The 19959-nt window shown below is 38.2% G+C and overlaps 2 protein-coding genes across 3 annotated transcripts in view; one reads left to right on the top strand and one right to left on the bottom strand.

The window, feature by feature from the left end:
- Nucleotides 1-3619: 3619 nt before the first annotated feature.
- LOC146000577 (protein GVQW3-like) lies at nt 3620-4096 on the bottom strand. The gene has a single exon (XM_083138328.1). The coding sequence runs from the start codon at nt 4094-4096 to the stop codon at nt 3620-3622; it is 477 nt and encodes a 158-aa protein (XP_082994454.1).
- A 10123-nt stretch (nt 4097-14219) lies between these two features.
- Nucleotides 14220-19959, top strand: part of LOC146000473 (uncharacterized) — a 193346-nt gene continuing 187606 nt past the window's right edge. For both annotated transcript variants that reach the window (XM_083138138.1, XM_083138139.1), the window contains exon 1: nt 14220-14412. The gene's annotated coding sequence lies outside the window, so the exon portion shown is untranslated. The remainder of the gene's footprint in view (nt 14413-19959) is intronic.

Here is a 19959-nt window from a genome sequence, read left to right on the forward strand (position 1 = left end):
AAAATTCTCACTACGCGTTTCTGTATCGCCTATGTATAACTCAAAAAGGAACTGGCCGATCTCAGTGGCGGAGTGGTTAAGATACCGCGCCATAATGCCAGGGGTCTAATCCCGGGCCTGGTATGGGTGTTCTTTGTGAGTGTCCCTTCATCAAAATTGTCATATCATCGCTTAAACCCATCTTCGGGATTAGCCAAAAGTGGCAGAAAAGCGTAGTAAAATAAACCAAATCAATCAATAGGAAAGGAACTGTACAGACTCAGTCGTTAGGGCGTCTGAGAGAGAAGTTCGATCCCCGGCGGGGGAGATCCTTGATTTTTTTCTACCTGTTAAAACGGCTCCGACGCTCACCCAGCGTCGTATAAAATGGATACCTGGAGGAAAATGGAGGAAACTCTGGGGGGTAAAGGCGGCCAGGGGCTTGGTGCTGATCACATCACCCCCACCTTCGGCAGCGATCAAGGAAGTGTGGGACCCTATACGTCTTCATGGCGTGGTGCAAAGCACAGGGGAGCACTTTACTTTTACAGGCTACGTGCATTAATGCAGTCTCAAAGGGCGAAGCAACGAGTTAGAATAATACTAATGACTAGGGTGTGGAATTTTCCCTATTTTTTTTTATTTGTAGTAAAACACAGGATTTAATGCTTAATGTTCGTTTCATGGTGTTTCTAGTCCGAAAACGCATTTTTATAGTGCCTATAAATGCCTATTTCGAGGGTTAGTACCTATTTCGCTTAATCGTGCCATAACACTGTTTACATTCTTTTGTCACAATGATACAAATTGTTTCTTTCATCGTTTGTTCAAATCTGCACAGTGGTTAGCACAAGCTCTTTTTGTGAGAATTACTTTAACTGACGATTCCCACAAATGTGAATTTCGATCAAATGAATATTAATAGTTTGTTAATTTCTAGTGCACTTTCGTGTATAAATTGAAGTGATAATACAGTATAACTGTATATTGTAAAAAGATTTGGTTTAAGTTGGTGTTCTAAGTCCACTTTATGCACAGTAAGGCTAATCGAGACTGGACCTACAGTTTTAAAGTGGGATCGGAACCACTATGTGCCTCCACCGGGTATCGAACCCGGGACCCCTTGATTACAAGGCGACGACGCTACCACTGCGCCATCGGGGAGGCCCTATATTGTAAAAAGAAAATTGAAATAAGTTCACATTCATTACCAATTTTCATATATATATATATTTAATTTTAGGGAGTCTATTTTCGTACATTTTTTTAGTATATAGTACCTTTTTAAGTGCCTATTTTCATCATTTTGTGCCTATTTGAGAGGTTTTTAGTGCCTATAAATCCGCACCCTGCTAATGACTCAGTCGGGAAAGTGATCGTGTTCGACTCCCAGATGATAGGTGAGCATTGCTTGAATACTTAACGCACCCCAAGTGATATGATGATCGTTATGTGTGGAAGAATTCTGTATGCAGCACATTTGCTTTGGTCAATGCTATACTCTTTCCAAAAAAGGAGGATTTACCGATATAAAAAAATCCGCCCGGACGCCGGACAGACACCTAAAAAGGAGGACATGTCCGGATGAAAGAGGACGTCTGGTCACCCTATTAGCATGTAATTCCAAGTTGCTAATGCTGTCCCAGGCCGCTCGTCTCTGAAGCACTCCGATTCGAACGACTTCGACGGCGCAGGAAAGAATGAGAAAAATCGCGCTTGCCGATTCGGACATGGCCTCAGGCACAAATGTATTTGACGAAACCAAGTCCTGGGGGTTTTGTGATCTGTGTTCAGCTTCCATAATTTTTAATTTTATCGCCATTCATCATCATCGTTGAGGTTAGCCAAAACAGGAAGAAAAGTGGCATAAAATAAAAAAAATAAAAATAATATAAAGCAAAGATTTCTGTATCAGTTTTCATGCATAAAATCACCTTATGTTCAGCTTAAGTAATCAGCGATCGGCAGGACCTGTGTAATTTTTATATCTGCTTATGTTGTTACTGAAATTCATTTTTATTGTTAATGTTACCTCTCACTAGTTAAATTTATTATGACAATTTACACAGGCAATACACGTACAACCCTTATAATTATTATATACAGTGCGTCCAATTCCTTGCGAGGCCGAGAGATCGGGAGAAGTGTGGCGGGCGGCGTTAGCGGAGATGCCGACATTTTTGACCAGTAACGTCCCGCTTATTTTTATGGACATATCTTTAGCATGCAGATATTTATATTGATATTGCAAAACGAACACTAACCTGTGTTATAAGAGTTGTTGAAAGTGATGTCCACCTACATTCACACATTCCTGGCATCGTTTGATAAAATTTGGATTCATATGTAATCCGTCGTTTTTGCTTAGGGGATCTAAAATTTAACGATCCAGTTTCTCGTAATGTAAGGACAAGACGTCGAACCGTTTCTCTACCTGGAGGTGAAACGGCAGGGAATATCTGTGCAAATTGCCTACACACGTCTCGACACAAGTCTGTTTTCACGTAAGTGTCATACATAAACATTCTTTGTTCTAACGTGAACTTTGCGGCTGGCATTTCATTCGCCTCACTTACACACAACACACACACACTGCAATTACACAAAGAAGTAGCACGGCAAGTAACAAAAAACCACACTCTTTCACATAGTAGGAAATTAACACGCTCTTGGTTCAAGATCTGTTCCTCACTCCATTCGCAGCTCTGTCCAGGGTACCTGTAGTGGCGAAGGAAAGAATAACTCTAGCTCGGAGATTTCAGATTGCAAACAATGCTCACGAAAACCATTGACTTTTAACGGTTTAGTCTGCAACGTAATCTTGATACAGTGTTGCACATCGAAACCACCAAACGATTTCAAGCGAAGCAAAACGCTTTCGAGGGTAAACTTAAGAGGGACGTTACTGGTAAAAAAATGTCGGCATCTCCGCTAGCGCAGCCCGCCACACTTCTCCCGATTTCTCGGCCTCGCAAGGAATTGGACGCATGGTGTATATATATGAACACATGTTCACCAATTTGTACCCTTAACCACACGAATATGTTAGAAGGAACGAGGAAAACATTTTCCACTTGCCATTGACGTTTGTTAAATCCGAGGGGGTATCAAAAAGTTTGTGCAATCACCTGGAAGGAAATAACTATGGACAAGTACGAAATCATTGTGGTATTCGGCCTTCTCCACATAGTCGCCATGCTTGATGACACATTTCTGCCAGTGATCTTTCACCTTGCGTAAGCCGTTTTTATAGAACACTGCATTTTGGGACTGAACCCACTGTTCCACCTCAAAAATGACATCGTCTCTCGTGTCAAAGTGGCGTTCTTTGAGTGGACGCTTCATTTCCGGAAAGATGAAGAAGTCACTCGGTGCCAGGTCTGGGGAATATGGAGGGTGGGGCAAAATTTCGTATCCTAATTTAACTGTTTTCGAAATGGATGCATGGGCAGAATGGGCTGGTGCGTTGTTTGCAAATAGCAGCACTCCTTTTATGAGCTTTCCTCGCCTTTTCACCTTCAATTCTTCACGTAACCGAGCTAGGAGATCACAATAATAGTCACTTATGATTGTGTGACCCTGTGGCAGGTAGTCCGTCAGAATAAATCCCTCACAGTCCCAGAAAATGGACAGCATCACCTTAGCGGCTGACCTTTGCACTCTTGCCTTTTTGGGGGCGGTGAGGAGATGTTTCCACTGCTTGCTCATCTCCTTTGTTTCGTCCATTGTAAACAGTCTGCTGAAAAAAATCCTCTTCATGCAGCTCACAGCAGCCTAACATCTCTAGTGCTGCTTCCTCTCTAGTCCTCTTCTGGAAAGGGATGAGCAATCGTGGCATCCACCGTTCCGACACTTGATGAAGGTGCAGCTGGTGATGGACGATATTCCAGATGGACCCATAACTAACACCGATTACAGCCATCACACTTTGAATGGTGATCCTCCTGTCTTCCATTATCATATTTTCCATTTTCTCCATCCATGTGTCATCATTTGTGAAGGACGGTCTCCCTGTCCTAGGGGCATCGGAAATTAGCATGTGACCGGTTTGGAACTGCCGTTTCCAGTTGGAAACCATCTCATAGGATGAGTTTTCCTCCCCGTACACTGCCTTCATCTCATCGTGAATTTGCTTCACTGCTTTCCCCTAGAGATGCAGGAATTTGATGACGCTCCGTGCCTCAATTTTGTCAATCATGACACCTTCCTTTATTCACGTGTAAAGAATGGATAGCAATGAACATCCAAAAAAGACCAAAAAAAAAATTGTGCTTAACCTAGAAGGGGCATTCTACAATACACATATCCGAGGGGTTTCTAGTTTGTTTCCTTCCAGGAGATTGCACGAGCTTTTTGATACCCCCTCGTACACTATGTATATTTACATCGTGAAACGCGAGATTCCTTCTTGCACAATATTCCAATTCAATATAGTCAACATATCTATCTATATATATATATAAAATCTTATCATTAATAATAATAAAATAGAACAAACCTTTTCTTCTAAAATTGAGCCGATTCAATTAATCTCTCGTTAGTGCACCTTGATCTACCATAGAAATATTCATTTTATCCATTGTTGTCTGCAATGCAAACGTGATCAACAATATTTGAATGTTGTTGCAAGGGAGAAAGAGTTTATTTATTAAAGTAAATATGTAACAGGCGAGCCACTCAAGGTCCTCGAGTGTTCGGCAACTTTCGTTTGTTAGGACGTTGAATGTTGGGCAAAAGTCCTCAGGCCTACGAGTTGGTTTGTAGTACTGAGGGGTAAAAAAAGGTGTGTTGAATATAACAACTGGCTTCGACAAGACAAAAATATTGCGATTTGAAAATTATAAGAGATGTGAGATCGATCACTGCTGGACTCGCTACTCCTCAGTGCACGTTACTGGTGTTGTGTTTATACGTAGTAAGTTTTCTACAAATCCTTCTGGTAGAAATAAACTCTTTTGCTGATATCCATGCTCAAGCTCATTTTATGAACATTTAAGGCACAGTCAACTTGGGCACGCTGCTTCATATCGCTCTTTGTTCGAATTCTATTGCAGCTTGAAGCAGTCATACACGCGCATTGTCTGTAGGTATCAGACTGTTTTCACCTTAGAGTATCAGGCATGTAGCCAGGGGGAGGGCTAAGGGGGCTGAGGCCCCCCGAAATCCTACAAATATTTAATTTAAATAGTGTATAGTGGTAATTAATTTTACTTCCTTAGCAAGATTAAACATTAGATCGAAAAAGATTTAGTGTATAATAGAGCAACCAGCTTATATTTTTATATTCTACAATTTAATCAAAAGAATAAGTGAATCCACAGCTCCAAAAAGTTATAGTTTTCTTTGTGAGAGGTCACACAATATAAACTTTGTGTAAAATTTGCCCATAACTATTAAAGTATTTTTCTTTAACAGAATGTGTAAAAGTTAATAACAAAATACAATAGCTATGAATTTCAGTACACCTACTGTACAAAATGTAAGAAAAATTATGTCACTCATACGGTGGATCGAATAGCAAAATCCCTCCATTTATACAATAATAATAATAATAAAATCAATAAATTGCGATTAAAATTTGTTTATTTTTAATAACATATAATAGTTGTTATTGTAAAATATATTATTGTCATTATTATTTCTACTAATCAAGTTTTATCAATGGCCTGCCCCCTCTACAAATATTTCTGGCGATGCCTCTGCTGATAAGGGATGACCCCCGACCCCGAAATAAAATCCTGGCTACCGGCCTGTAGAGTATAGAAAGTTACTTACTCTGAGGTTTTCACTGAACAATCCAGCTTATCAAACCGTACATTTAGTGCGAGGAAATGTCACGTGCCAGTTCCGACGACACAATGAAAAACACAAGGAATAAATGTTTCCCGAAAGTGACGAAAGATGGCAGCACGCCATATAAAAAGAGCAGAGTTCATTATAGAAACTAGGAGCGGAGAACAGCGATTACATATATTATAGTAAATGAAAAATATATAAAGGAAGAGTATAAAAATTATAGAAGGAGTGAATATAATGTTGTTAATAGCATATTAAGATAAATAAGAATATGCTCGTATATGAAACAATCAGGAAAGTTAATAAGTGAGCAAATGAATTCAGAAATTTATCTCTCCTTTTTGATCTTCTGACGAGGAGAACATCGTCAGCTTTTGTATTTGTCCGTCCCTCGGTGGCTTTGTGTCCAAATTAGACGCACTGGGTCATAGGCAGCGCTTGCTGTTAGCGATCCTGGGCTATTCCCCTTTTGATCGTTACATAGGAGGTGGCGCTACTGTCAATTTAGTCGACCCTACTCTTTCTATAAGTATAGCTTGTATCGTTTGCCAAAGAAACGGGGAAAGCGAGCGCATATATGTAATAAATAAGATTATGCTTTAAAAGGAAAGACAATAAATTAGAAGAAAGAAAAGAAGAATAAGCCTTCTCAAAAATTAGAAAGAAGATAAGAAGAAGAAGCCTTTTCCTAAATAGAAAGAAAGAAGAAGTCTTTCTCCAAAATTGTGAGAAGAAAAAAAGAAGAAGAAGCCTTTTCCAAAAATAGAAGAAAGAAAAGAAGAATGAGCCTTCTCCAAAATTAGAAAGAAGAAAAGAAGAAGAAGCCTTTTCCTAAATAGAAAGAAGAAAAGAAGAAGAAGTCTTTTCCAAAATAGATAGAAGAAGAATCCTTTTCCAGAAATTACGAGAAGAAAGAAGAAGATTTCCTTTCAAGAAGAATATACCCGACGTAAATTTGGAATCAGCATATATATATATATATATATATATATATATATATATATATATATATATATATATATATATATATATATATACAGGGTGTCGCAAAACTCTTTCAACAACGCTTGGGTGCTGGTAGATATCATTAAAACAAGTAACTTTTCCCTATAAAGTTTACCTCGAAAGCGCTTAGTTTCTGTGCTATAAGCGCTTAAAATCTATCCTGTACGTATGCAACCCAACACAGCAAACGCTTGCTCTGACATAACTATCAGGGGCGCGTGGCAGGGTTGCCACTAGCGTTCCTCGTCAAGAGAGACGACTTGAAAATAACAACTTGGGAGTCTTGCCTGAGCAAAATCCAAAACATTAATGATACTTGCGATGTTGTAAGAAGCATTGACAGTATTTATAAACTGACCAAGACAAATAATGGGCAGACTGAAATTCAAGATTACGTACTCATTCTAAAATATCTCCATAATTGATCAACTGATTTGGTTTATTTTAATTTGCTTTTCTGTCACCTTTGGCTAATCGCGAAGTTGAGGATGATATGATGAAATAACAAATGACACCATTGTCTAGGCCAGGATTTAAACCCGAGACATCTGGCGCCTTATCGATCTTTGCTAACAACATCACCACGGAGTGTTTCGTGTATCATGCAATATTAACAATTGCAAGGGACACGTAAGATGGGGGAAATACACGAACGAACAAATGTAAACATGATGTGTTTGCTGCCTCGTTTCGAACACGCAGACTGTAATGTTATTACAATTTATTTGAAAATTATTCCTATCTGTGCTACCGTTATTGCTAATCGTGTTCGTCTCATTAGGCATCCCCGATGGCGCAGTGGTAGCGTCGTTGACTTGTAATCAAGGAGTCCCGGGTTCGATACCCTGTGGAGACACATAGTGGTTCGGATCCCACTTTAAACTGTAGCTCCAGTCTCAATTAGTATTACTGTGCATAAAATGGACTTCAAACACCCAATCAATCAATCATTAGGAAATAATTGCCAGGCTCTTTTAATTTAATGATTCATTGATTGATTGATTTGCTTTATTTTACTTCACTTTTTGTGCCACTTCTGGCTAATTTGCGAAGATGGGGATGAGTGATAATATGATGAAATTGATGAATGGACACTCACAAACATTCATACCCAAACCGGGATTCGAATCCAAGACTCCTGGCATCGTAGCGTAGGCATGAACAAAATTCACACATTAAAACTAGTGCTTATTAAGAACCAATGCCAAGAAATGCATACTTATGTCAAGCGCTGAACTGTAAAGGGCACTCGTATTGCACATTTGCGCATTATTTACATTTGTTCGTTAGCGGATTTCCCGTATCTTACGTGTCCCTTGCAATTGTTGATATTGCATGATACACGAAACACTCCGTGGTGATGTTGTTAGCAAAGATCGCCAAGGCGCAAGGTGTCTCGAGTTTAAATCCTGGCCTAGACAATGGTGTCATTTGTTATTTCATCTTCGCGATTAGCCAAAGGTGGCAGAAAAGCAAATTAATATAAACCAAATCAATCGATCAATTATGGAGATATTTTAGAATGAGTTCGTAATCTTGAATTTCAGTCTGCCCATTATTTGCTTTGGTCAGTTTATAAATACTGTCAATGCTTCTTACAACTACGCAAGTATCATTAATGTTTTGGATTTTGCTCAGGCAAGACTCCCAGGTTGTTGTTTTGAAGTCGTCTCTCTTAACGAGGAACGCAAGTGGCAACCCTGCCACGCGCCCCTGGTAGTTATGTCAGAGCAAGCGTTTGCTGTGTTGGGTTGCATACGTACAGGATAGATTTTAAGCGCTCATAGCGTAGAAACTAAGCGCTTTTGAGGCAAACTTTATAGGGAAAAGTTACTTGTTTTTATGATATCTACCAGCACCCAAGCGTTGTTGAAAGAGTTATATATATATATATATATATATATATAAGCTTCGCTATATATTCTCTGTATTGTGTCTCTATAGTTTTTTCAGAATATAGATCCGCATTTAACTATATCCTCTTGGCTATAAAACGCTTTCTTATTTGGAATTCTCGAATAAAGAACCTATCCCCTGAGATTAAGATATTTCTATAGCCGTGGTAAATAACATTTAAGTACGTACGCCCAGGGTCGTAGCATAGTGGCGCCCAATAAAGTGGGTGGAGCTTTACCTTAACTTACCCACGAATGACGTAGCAGAGAACGAACTTCACGCACGAGAATCGACTTACAGAACGCCAGAAAGAACTTTACAATTTCACACGAGGACTTAAGGAACGGTCAATAGCCACAACTCGTTCAACGTATCAAACTAGTGCGACTTTCGGAACGCATCCGATATATCGTAATCAGAATCGTAGCTATAAGGATTTCAACCCCCTGCTACAAATTCGACTCTTTTTCGTGCCGGCAACAATTGGTATTCTCCTGACTTATACTTTTTATATTGTATTAGCGCGCGAATTGCTACCAGTCGAACATTACACACATTTGGTATTGATTTTTGTTATTTAGAGTTGATATCCTGACATTTTTTTGCACTTTTCGCGACGATGAGGATGAGGATATGATGAAATTGATGAAGGGGCACTCAGCACACATAAGGACAAAACACAGGACAACACACACAGAGCACTACAGAGGATTATACTGACCGTAGGTCCAGACGCCAGGGCCTCGTTAGTCTACCAAATGCAGTCCACGGTGCACTACGTGGAAGTGAGGGTGACACTTAGGTGAACTAGGGTCACCCCTTTACACCTCAGAGGAGGAAATGGGTACTTTGATAATATAATCAGAGCTAGGAATTTTAGGTGCAAAAAATTGCCAATAAAGGTGCAAAAAAGGTGCTAATTTTTGTACAAAAAAGGTGCTAAAATAGGTGCTACTTTTCAGATGTAAAATTTATTGTGAGCAGTGCATACATATATGATTCAACTTGTCTGGATAAACATATAGAGTATTCTCTGGTTTTAAGTCGTTTAATATAACTAAGCAAAGAAAATTCTCTGAAACATTAGAAAGCGACATAAAGGAAAACATGCTTCTACTTACTTGCTTAGAATTAGACATCTGGAAAACTGTTAAAATAGATTGATTACATTCAAAATTTCTATGTTCTTCTGAGTGAGGCTACATCTGCGGTCACTAAGCAGATACTTGAAAGTTGAAAAAGAACGTTCAACGTCAACAGATACAAGTGGTGCGAATTTTGTTTTCAACCGGTAATCCACATCTTTGTTCGTTGCAACTTATTGAACATCAGGGTTTTTGGCTAAACTTTGTTCTACCTTCTCTTTCCCGACCCCTTGCAGCTCTCGTTGCACATCCATCAACACAACACACTGTGCTTCCTTTTAGGACACTGCTCCTCCAGTTTTGTGATTGCAGTAGTAAGGAAAGAGAAGCCATGTACAATATAGATTTCATCTTGCAATTCCTGTTTAAGTGTAAGTTTTTTGGCTTTTTCTACAGCTGAGGAATCACTAGGCAAAGCATCTAAAAATTTCGATATTGTATGGAAATGATTGCAAATAAACACTGCAGCTTTTAACCATGTACCCCATCTAGTGAGAATGGGAGAGGGTGGTAGTGGAAGTTTCGTAATTTCTACGTACTTCTGTATTCTAGAAGGAGCCTTTTTCAGTATTTTCTTAACGCTAGAAACAAATTCGTTCACTTTATGTATATTCATCTTTAAGAGCTTCTCAAACTCGATGCAAAGCATGAACACTGCAGGTCACATGTTTTAAGTTAGGATACATATTCTTCAGATTAGAAAATGCAGCTAACATGTAAGATGCTTGGTCTGTAAGAACTAACCACACTCTATCATATTTTACCTCCTCCGGCCACAATACAAAACATGCATTATTGAAACTTTGCATTACACTTACATTACCTGTTTTGCCGAGAAAATAAGTTTTAAAAGCATGGGTTTCACTTGATGTCCATTGAGAGGTGCTACTAAAATGTTCAAAACATACCTTATTTTGCCTATCTGTGGTTTCATCTAGTATGAAATAGACTGGAGGTCAGCTACTACTTGCCTGATCTGCGAGATTTTAACTTCATAAAGAGGTTGAAGGTAAGATTTCCTTAAGGTGCTCTCATCTGGAACTGACTTCCCAGTATATTTTTGCAAATATGATTTCATGACAGGATTGTTAAGTTTCGAAAGAGGTATTCCGCACGCTATAAATGTACTTGAAGCCTCACTGAAAAATTCATTTGTATTTCTGGAACTCGAAGATGCAAGCGCCTCACCAATGAATTGCTGTCGCTTCCCACCTTTACCATCTCGTAGTTCTTTATTCCTGACGTGCTTCCCACTTTGTAGATGCTGCACAACCCGAGTGCGTTGGTGTTTGTCATCAACAGCAATAGGAATATCACGCACATCACACCTCAGAACAGATCCATCACTCTGAATGCCGTCACCGCTAAACTGTTTAACAATGTCCTGCAGTTTCCCAACATTTACTTTATGTTTTGGCATGGTGAACAAGCAAATCCGATGCATCGATCAGTCGATCACAGACTGCAGTTACCTTGCTCGCTGAGACGGGAGAAGGAAACGAAAACAAAACAGGTTTCCTACAACAATTCGTAAACAATACAGCATAGGACAAAAAGAGCACAACTTCTAGCAATTGTAACGCGTCATTGTTGGCACTGTTTAAAGTCCGCGCGCTTACTACATTAACGCCCAAGAACTGAAGAAAGCCGATTCATTGTTGTGCGGTAAACAAGAATCGCGTGCCAATAAGCCGTGCCTCGAATGTGGGTGGGGTTAAACAGCGCGCGAGTTGCATTAAAAAAAATGACAAAGATGCAAAAAGGGCGAAAAGGTGCAAAAGGTTCTGAGATTGTGAAAAAGGTGGAAAAGGTTCTGAGATTGTGAAAAAGGTGGAAAAGGTTCTGAGATTGTGAAAAAGGTGCAAAAAGGTGCAACCGAAACACCATGAGTAGAGTTCAATACGTGCTTATTTTGGGGATGAGTCACTTTTTTACCCATTTTCACACAAAAAAATTTAAGGTGCAGCACCTAAAATTCCTAGCTCTGATAATAAGTAAGAAACTATAGCTATACTTTTCTATAGTTTATCTATCACTTCTATTTATTTTCACACAAAAAAGGGATTGAATAATTGAATTTACATTTTTTTATTGCCTTCGGTTACTAAACATCGTATTTCTATTTACGAGTTAATCAATGGATGATGAAAGGGCTCGCATGACTTGAATCTTGCCATAAACTTAGGGCAGGATGATGCGTCATAAGCTGTCGAAAGGCTCGACCCATTTTCTCAATACGCCCGGAAAATTTGTGTAAAGCGTCCTTCATGATTGAATCATACATGCATGCCCCTCACCCGGCCTCATGGTTCAAGTTTTCCCCAGCAGCGTATCAAGGATTTTGTTTATTTTTTCGAAGTCAGTTCTATATTTGGCCATATTTAGGAATGCTAGGTCAAAGCAGGGCTTAACGGCCAGGCGATTCGGGCTACTGCCGGGCGTCGCCCTCGGGTGGCGCCAAACCGGGGTGTCCTCCTTGAGTATCGCCAATACTTTATTCTTCATTATATAAGCGAAGCGAGGCTATTTATTTTATAAAGAGTTGTTACAAACCAGATATTTCACATTGAAATAGTCACGAGATTGAAAGATAGAAGTTTCTGTTAACAATCATAGATGGAAGAACGAGATAAAAGAATATTAATAAATTATTGAAGGATGAGTATCGATATTATGAAAGTAAAAGTACGATGAAAATATGTAAAAAGATGAACGCGATGTACATAAAAATAGATAGTACAGGAAAGGGAAATAGAAATGGTTTTCATCAATCAACAAGTTCAAGCCTATAGTCAATCGTTAGGCACGCATGATTAAGTTATGGACTCCAGAAGCAGTTCAATGTAGCCTTAGTTTCCTTTCGCTTTTGGCACATCAATCTACTTACTATATGAATTTTTTAATATTTTTTATTTATTTAGTAGAAGATTGATTCCCAATACAGCGTTAGCCATGACCGTCCGCAGGATTTTTTCCAGGGAGGGGCAAGCAAGGTAATTTTTTTCCAATGGGAGGGGTAAACGAGGCATAATTTTCCCCATAATCTTGATGCCGCCATCAAAAAACACTAGTTCAGTCTGAAATTATCATGTTTCTTCAACGTATTCTTAATAATTATCATAAATTACTGTGGCTGAAATGAAATTATGTGTGAAATATATAATTTTCAGGTGGACGTTTATTTTCCAGGGGGCCGCGGTCCACCCTCGCCCCCCTTCCGGACGTCCATGGCGTTAGCAATTTTACATTTAACAACAGAAAATAAGAACAAAAATAGCTAATAGCATAAAATAACAAAAATAATAACATGAACTACTACACTTACGTGTGATTAAGATACTTACATACCTTTAGTCAACAGTCTTCTAAAAGGTACCAGATTATCAAAAAATTATATTTGGCTTGTCAGATTATTATATTGGCTGGGCAGTCTATGGAACAGTGAACGCTGGATGAGGCACAATCTTGGCTTCTGAGAAGCGAAAAGCAGGATTGTTAAAGGTCCAGGAATTTTAAATAAATTCAATTCCGGACATTATCTGGTAACACCGAAGGGAAAATTACAAAGAAGTGCTGAAAAAATTGGGATCAATTAATTCCAAGCACAAATCGTATTTTGGTGAGGAAGCAGATGCTTATATGTGGAAATAGTGAACAGCACCACGTTCCCATAATCCAAAACTCGTTAAGCATTCATTGAAATTATTGAAAAGGTCCAAGGAAAACACAAATTATGCTAAAATCTGTTTTACAAGGTGACTGTAGGATGAATGGGTAAATATTTTGGACACGAAGATGGGAAATTTTATATCGAGACAGATGAAGGAAGTCAAGACAAAGGGGTATGTCACACAGTGTTATGTTTTTATTTGCAGATTACTAGCTATTTATTTTAATTTCAATCATGGTGTCTGAGAATTAAAGTGGTTGTCATTTCAGGATTCCTTCATATTTTTTTCATTGTACGCCCATAATATTGAAGATATTTTTTTATTTATAGTTTTTAATTCGTCTTCACTTAAAATGTCAGTAACACGTCTTGAATTGAAAACTTCCTATCTTTCACAATATTTATGTGAGCGATATATCGTACATCCACCAAACCCCTCATGGACTCGCCATTGAGGAAGAATAATTCACTTTGAAACAAACATTCAGTAAAACTAAATCCATTCTTATCCTGAGATGAGCAAACAGAGGGGCTCTGTTTGTAACAATTTCGTGGCTATTGTGAGTCTGGGGTTCGACACACGAACAACGTTCTAATGCCGAGCTTTTCTGGCATGTTGCCTTTCTCCCGCGCGCCAGGAATGTGTTGTGACGTAGGGAACGTTGGCTATCTTTACAAAGAACAGTAGCGCACCTAGCGGCCATCGCGAGAGATGGGATGTAGGTAGCTGTCTGCAAGAAAAATACTCTTGTTTTTTTCGGAACATCGCTGATCTCGTTTTTAAAGTGACTGTGAACAAAATAATATCTTGTGAGAACTTGTTCGTGTGACCTTTTTAAATTTTTTTAGCAGCATAAACTGCTTCATTGTAAACATTCCAATTGGAGAGTTCCAGACAACTAGGCCGACGTTATTCTAAATGTAAGTATGTTGTGCAAATTGGTAACTTTAATCTAGTTAGGTGAAAATAATTCTAGCAGTGCTGCAAGCTGTGATACTTTCCAATTTCGTGATAAAATTATCTTGCTGACTGCGAGTATAGCAGTTATTTTTTAATTCACTCTTTTCGGAATATATTATTTTGCTTAATATAAATATTTTATATCAAATTGCTACATAACAGTCTCAGTTTAACAAGAAGAAACGGGTGGTTAAGTTTGTCAGAAACGAAGACAGTAATAAAGCTTGGCAAATTTACGTTACAAGTATAATATCATCCTAAAATTATTTACAGTACAGTGAGATGTATATGTATTACCAGGCAAATTGTCCACCATTAATTTCACTGGCTATTCTCTTGCATTGTACAGTGGAATGCACAAGTATTTCTCGTCAAATTGTCAACGACTTATTTCATTAATTTCTCTCTTGCATTCTACGCGATTTTAAGGAATTGAATTTTTCGTATGGTGGTGTAGAGCTTGTCAGTAGCTTGTTTGGCGTCTTGTTTCAATGCTTGAAGCTCTCATTGAGCAAAACAAAGAGAATAAACATAGCGATGGACAATTGAAGACTAAAATTGGTAAACGATGTAAGTGCCAAAATAATTCAAACACCGTTTTCCACGTTAAACTTTGAAATGTGCCATGCTTTATAATGTGCTAAACGTGAAAAGTGGCTGGTAGCCCTCTAAGTAGTTAGTTCAAAGGGCGTGCAAAGAGGTCACTAGTGTGCACTTTCTTACGGGCCGATGTGCGGAACGATTCGTTTTCCCAACACTTTCGCTTTTGACACTTACAACGTTTACCACTTTCAGTCCTCAATGTGCTTTGAAATACTTATGCATCCCACTGCACGTGACTTTAGGGACTGAAATTGAGCTGATACTGGTGCACACACTGTCAGCTTCTTTGTAGGTGTGTTGTTTCAGTTCTTGAACTTCGTATTACGTCAAAGTTTGTGTTTCTGCATATGGTATACACTTGTATTAATTGTTCAAATCATACATTAATCCAGAACATACACTGATATTTGAAACTGGATATTTGCGAAGAGATCTGTGACATAGTATGGGATAAATCTGATAAAAACAAACAAATTTTGTACAATTTTTTTTTAATGATTATAAGTTAATTAAGCATTACACTGATTGATTTTAACATGAAATGGGTTTAAATCTCTTTCATTATGAGTGTGCTATCGACGAATGTAGCTATAATTTGTTCTGGTCTGAAAAATAACTCTGTTGAATAAAACGTACATCAAGACCACAAATATATAAAATCCGAAACATACATTTGTCAAATAGTGCTTGTGAGAGTTACCTTTAATAAGTGTGAAAAAAGTAGATAGACTTGTGAAATGTTCAATTTAGAAACATGTAAATTTTAGGACAACATATTGAATTGTTGTTATTGTATTTAAATATTTTAACTGGCTGATTAACATAGAAACTTCTTTAAATAAAAAAAGGTAAAAAAAAGGTAAAGTGTTCCCCTGTGCATAGCACCACGCCATGAAGGCGTATAGGGGGTGTGGGGGTAACGCCCCACACTTTCTTGATCCGGTCGTGAGTGGGGGTGATGTGATCAGCATCACGCCCCTGACCGCCTTTACCCCCCAGGGTTTCCCCCAGGTACCCATGTTATTCGACGCTGGGTAGGCGCCGGGGCCGCTTCCACCGTTAGAAAAGTTCCCGGATTTGAACCGGCCGGGGATCGAACCCGGGACCTTGAGCATGGTAGTCAGACGCGTTACCGACTGAGCCACCGCGGAAACTTCTTTAAATAAAAGGACTCTAAATTAATATTTGTCTATATCTTTTTTAATAATATTGTGAATTTATTTAGACAATTTAAAGTTTGCAAGTTTTTAAATTTCAGATGTGTTTGTCGTAAAGAAAAGTACTTTTGTCGTGATTTTGATGTATGTGCCACTCGCATAATTAATGGAACAGGATAAATATATGTTCAGCTGTTAGGTTCAAAATAAAGGAATGAATAAATATACATAAGTAGTGAGCAAAATAGAGTTTGTCATTGTGCTCTGTTAATCTTAGTTTATCCCTAAAATGTAAAATGAAGTTTATTTGAGTTCATATAGGACAAAAACAAAATAAATGTAGATACTTCTGAGAATTATGTTGTACCGTCTATTTACTATAAGCAATGGATGTTTGGTAGACAGATAAACCCCCTGATGATTAATGCATTTCACAGATTGTTCTGTAGTTATGTCGGAGTTTCGTCATAATATTGATCTTAAATATACCAATCTAAAATCTTAGTATGTTTATACTCTTATGTTTAAAAAAACACATCACGATTGTAAGTTTGTTGAATCCCATAAAGGTACATGTGGGGATTTAAAGGGTGTCGCTTAATCATATTTAATTCCAACGTTCTAAGTACAACAATAGCAGAGAAAATCATGTGTAAATCTATTATTAAACCAAGAGTTATATCAGGTAATTCTTGGCTATGTTTCCAAGTCCTCTATTATGTAAACCTATGTAGGAATTCTCAATACTTTTGAAATGTTTTTAAAGGTTACTGACAAATGAAAAACTTTATAAAGAATTGGTTGGTTTGGATACATAAAAATACATAAAACACAAATTTAATAATACAAAGCAAGAAGGGAAAATTAACATATATTTATGAAATTAGACAAGGCCCAAAAGTTATTTTTAAAAAAGGTGAGCAAGGGGTAGAAATAAGTATCATATTGAACTTTCCTGACATATTGATCTGACTTGCAAATAAAGAATAAATATAGCGTTCGGCCATGATGCTTTTTACGGGTTAGTCCTTGGTATTCAATGGCACATTGAAGAGTACTGGAGAAACTAGTTTCGAAACTATTCAGCCATAAAACTAACCTGAGGGATGCTGAAATTAGTATGACGTCACGCTGATGTTGGATTATCAAGTTATGTTTTGATGATAGCGAGAAACAGAAGAATGAGTAAACCTATTATTTCGTTCATGAGACTTATGCTAGTGATATTCATTGATTGCAAGTGCCGGCCCCTGTGGCGGAGTGGTTAGCACATCGCGCTATGACGCCAGGGGTCTCGGGTTCGAATCCTGACCTGGGCATGGATATTTGTGAGTGTCCATTCATCAATTTCATCATATCATCACTCATCCCCATCTTCGCAAATTAGCCTAAAGTAGCACAAAAAGCGAAGTAAAATAAATCAAATCAAATCAAATATGCAAGCTTTTATTAGAGATTTAAGTATCCAAATATTAAAAGACGAAACAAACGCGCATTATAAATTGGAATGGGTAATTTTGTAGACTGATTCAAGATAATAAAATGTTTACATGTATTTGTAATACTCTTGATCTGTTTGAGTTTGAAGAAATTTATTGGATTGAGAAGCTTGAACAAAGTAAATAAGCATGGTTTAAGAAATATCGCGAAGAGAAATACAACGTATTTCGATCAGAAAGAAGGTGAAGGTTATTAGCACGTGAGTTTTCTTTTTAACAACTCAGCAAGAAATGAACTGGAAACAATCCAAGCAAGTTCAGTGGGACGTTGTAGCTAGATCTAAAAAAGAATGTAGCAATAACTAAGATCTCATTAGGTCTATCCTAGTCATGCACAATGTGTTATTTATTCAATATGCCAACCTACATTACATGGGAATAATGTTTATTCTCGTTCTCAGCCTGTTTACTACAGAAAATTACACGTTTGATCTTCAACCTATATTTTCTAGGTGGTCACCTTTTTCAAAGATTTATATTCTTGTTTACTTTGTCCCCGAGTTTAAAATAAAAATAATAAAACCCTGGACTGGTCTTAATTAATTCTTCTTGACAGTCATCATTGGTTGTAAGCTTCATTCTGAATTAATCTGTTCACAAAATGGATAATCATTATTTCTCCAGTTTTACTGTTTTAGTTTGACGAAATCATCATGAGTAAAGTTGAAACGTTCGAATAAAAGTAATTCTTGATTTATTTAAAAGGCAGAACTAGATCTGAGATTTATACGGATCTAAAATGTCAGATTTTAGTGCCCAAACTAACCACTGTAACTATTAAAACATGCTCTAAAATTATAAAAATAGGCTCGAAAGCTACAAAAACGAGCTTCTAAAAACACAAAAATACACCCAAAATGAGTTTGAGTTTTTGTTTTAAGTCCATTTTATTGACAGATAGACTGATATTTTGATATTCGAGACAAGACCGATAACGAGATAGGCAGTGACAACTATAGACGAGACTGAGCCAGTTCCAAATCTGGTCTTGTCTCGGTACAAACACTACCTTCGAGGACTTATCTCGTGTTGCACCGGAGAAAAATACATTGGCCATGCATTTCAAGATGACCTATCGTATTCTCTGTATCTTTTGCTTCAGAGATACCTGGGACAAGTGTAGAGCCTCCCAATCTATTGTATCCTTCCGTATATACAACTGTGAAGCACTACATTGCAAGGAGTGTTGCATACAGTACAGGCATTGTTTGCAGATTTGCTTTTGGTATGAAGGATTGGGGCGACGAAAAATAGGAGGCGACGAGGGACGGGCGAACAAAAGGGGTGACCCTTTGCGAAGACACTGAAATACCAAGCTTCTTCCCATAAATGTCTAGTGCACCCTAGACTAGCGAGGCTCTGGCGTCTGGACTCACGGCCAGTACAATCCTCCGTGGGGCTCATGTTGTGTGCTGACCATTCCTCCTCACCTTACCGATTGGCCAAAAGTGGCAGAAACGAACGAAAACAAGTAGAACTCGAGAGGGGCATGACTAATGAACGCATGAAAGGAGAAGTGAGTGTAACAGTTCAGATGAGATGGGTGAAGGGACAACCACAAACACAAAGTAGTCCATGCCTGTCCAAACTTCTTGAACGAGAACAAGAATCTCAGACACTAACTCGCGGTCTCATTTCGATTTTACGGAGACCCATCTTTGATTCTATTTTATTTAGTTAATTTTAGTTCCCTTTTCTGCTTAAAGTGGGGGAAAGGTGGAGTCATGCTTTCCCCCCGTTAAGATAATTCTCTTATAGCATCCCCAACGCTAGGATAATTTGCATAGACACTTAATCTATTGTCTTTAACGGCACCCCTTGTCGACGATACAATTTTTTGATTGATTGATTTGGTGTTTTAAGTCCACTTTATGCACAGAAAGGCTAATCGGGGCTGGACCTACAGGTTTAAAGTGGGATCCGAGCCACTATGTGCCTCCACCGGGTATCGAACCCGGGACCTATTGATTACAAGGCGATGACGCTACCACTGCGCTATCAGGGAGGTCCTTTTTAAAATTTGAATTATATGAAGTCTTTTCAGGGTGAGGGGGCAAGTGTCTAGTGTTTGGCTAAGATGAAATTGATAATAGGACACTGGAAAGTTGTAAATATAAGATAATAATGTCAAAACAAACTTCATGCTCAGATATGCTGATTAAGACTAGGTGACATTTGAAAGTCGGATCCAAGTCACTATAAGCCACTACGGGAAATCGAACCTAAAACTCCTTGAGAGGATTACTTA

Source organism: Lepisma saccharinum, chromosome 16 (assembly GCF_977018435.1).
Source record: "Lepisma saccharinum chromosome 16, izLepSacc3.1, whole genome shotgun sequence".
NCBI lineage: Eukaryota > Metazoa > Arthropoda > Insecta > Zygentoma > Lepismatidae > Lepisma > Lepisma saccharinum.

Coding starts and splice junctions, on each gene's coding strand:
- LOC146000577 (XM_083138328.1), bottom strand. CDS start 4,096: ATGAAGGCAGTGTACGGGGAGGAAAACTCATCCTATGAGATGGTTTCC.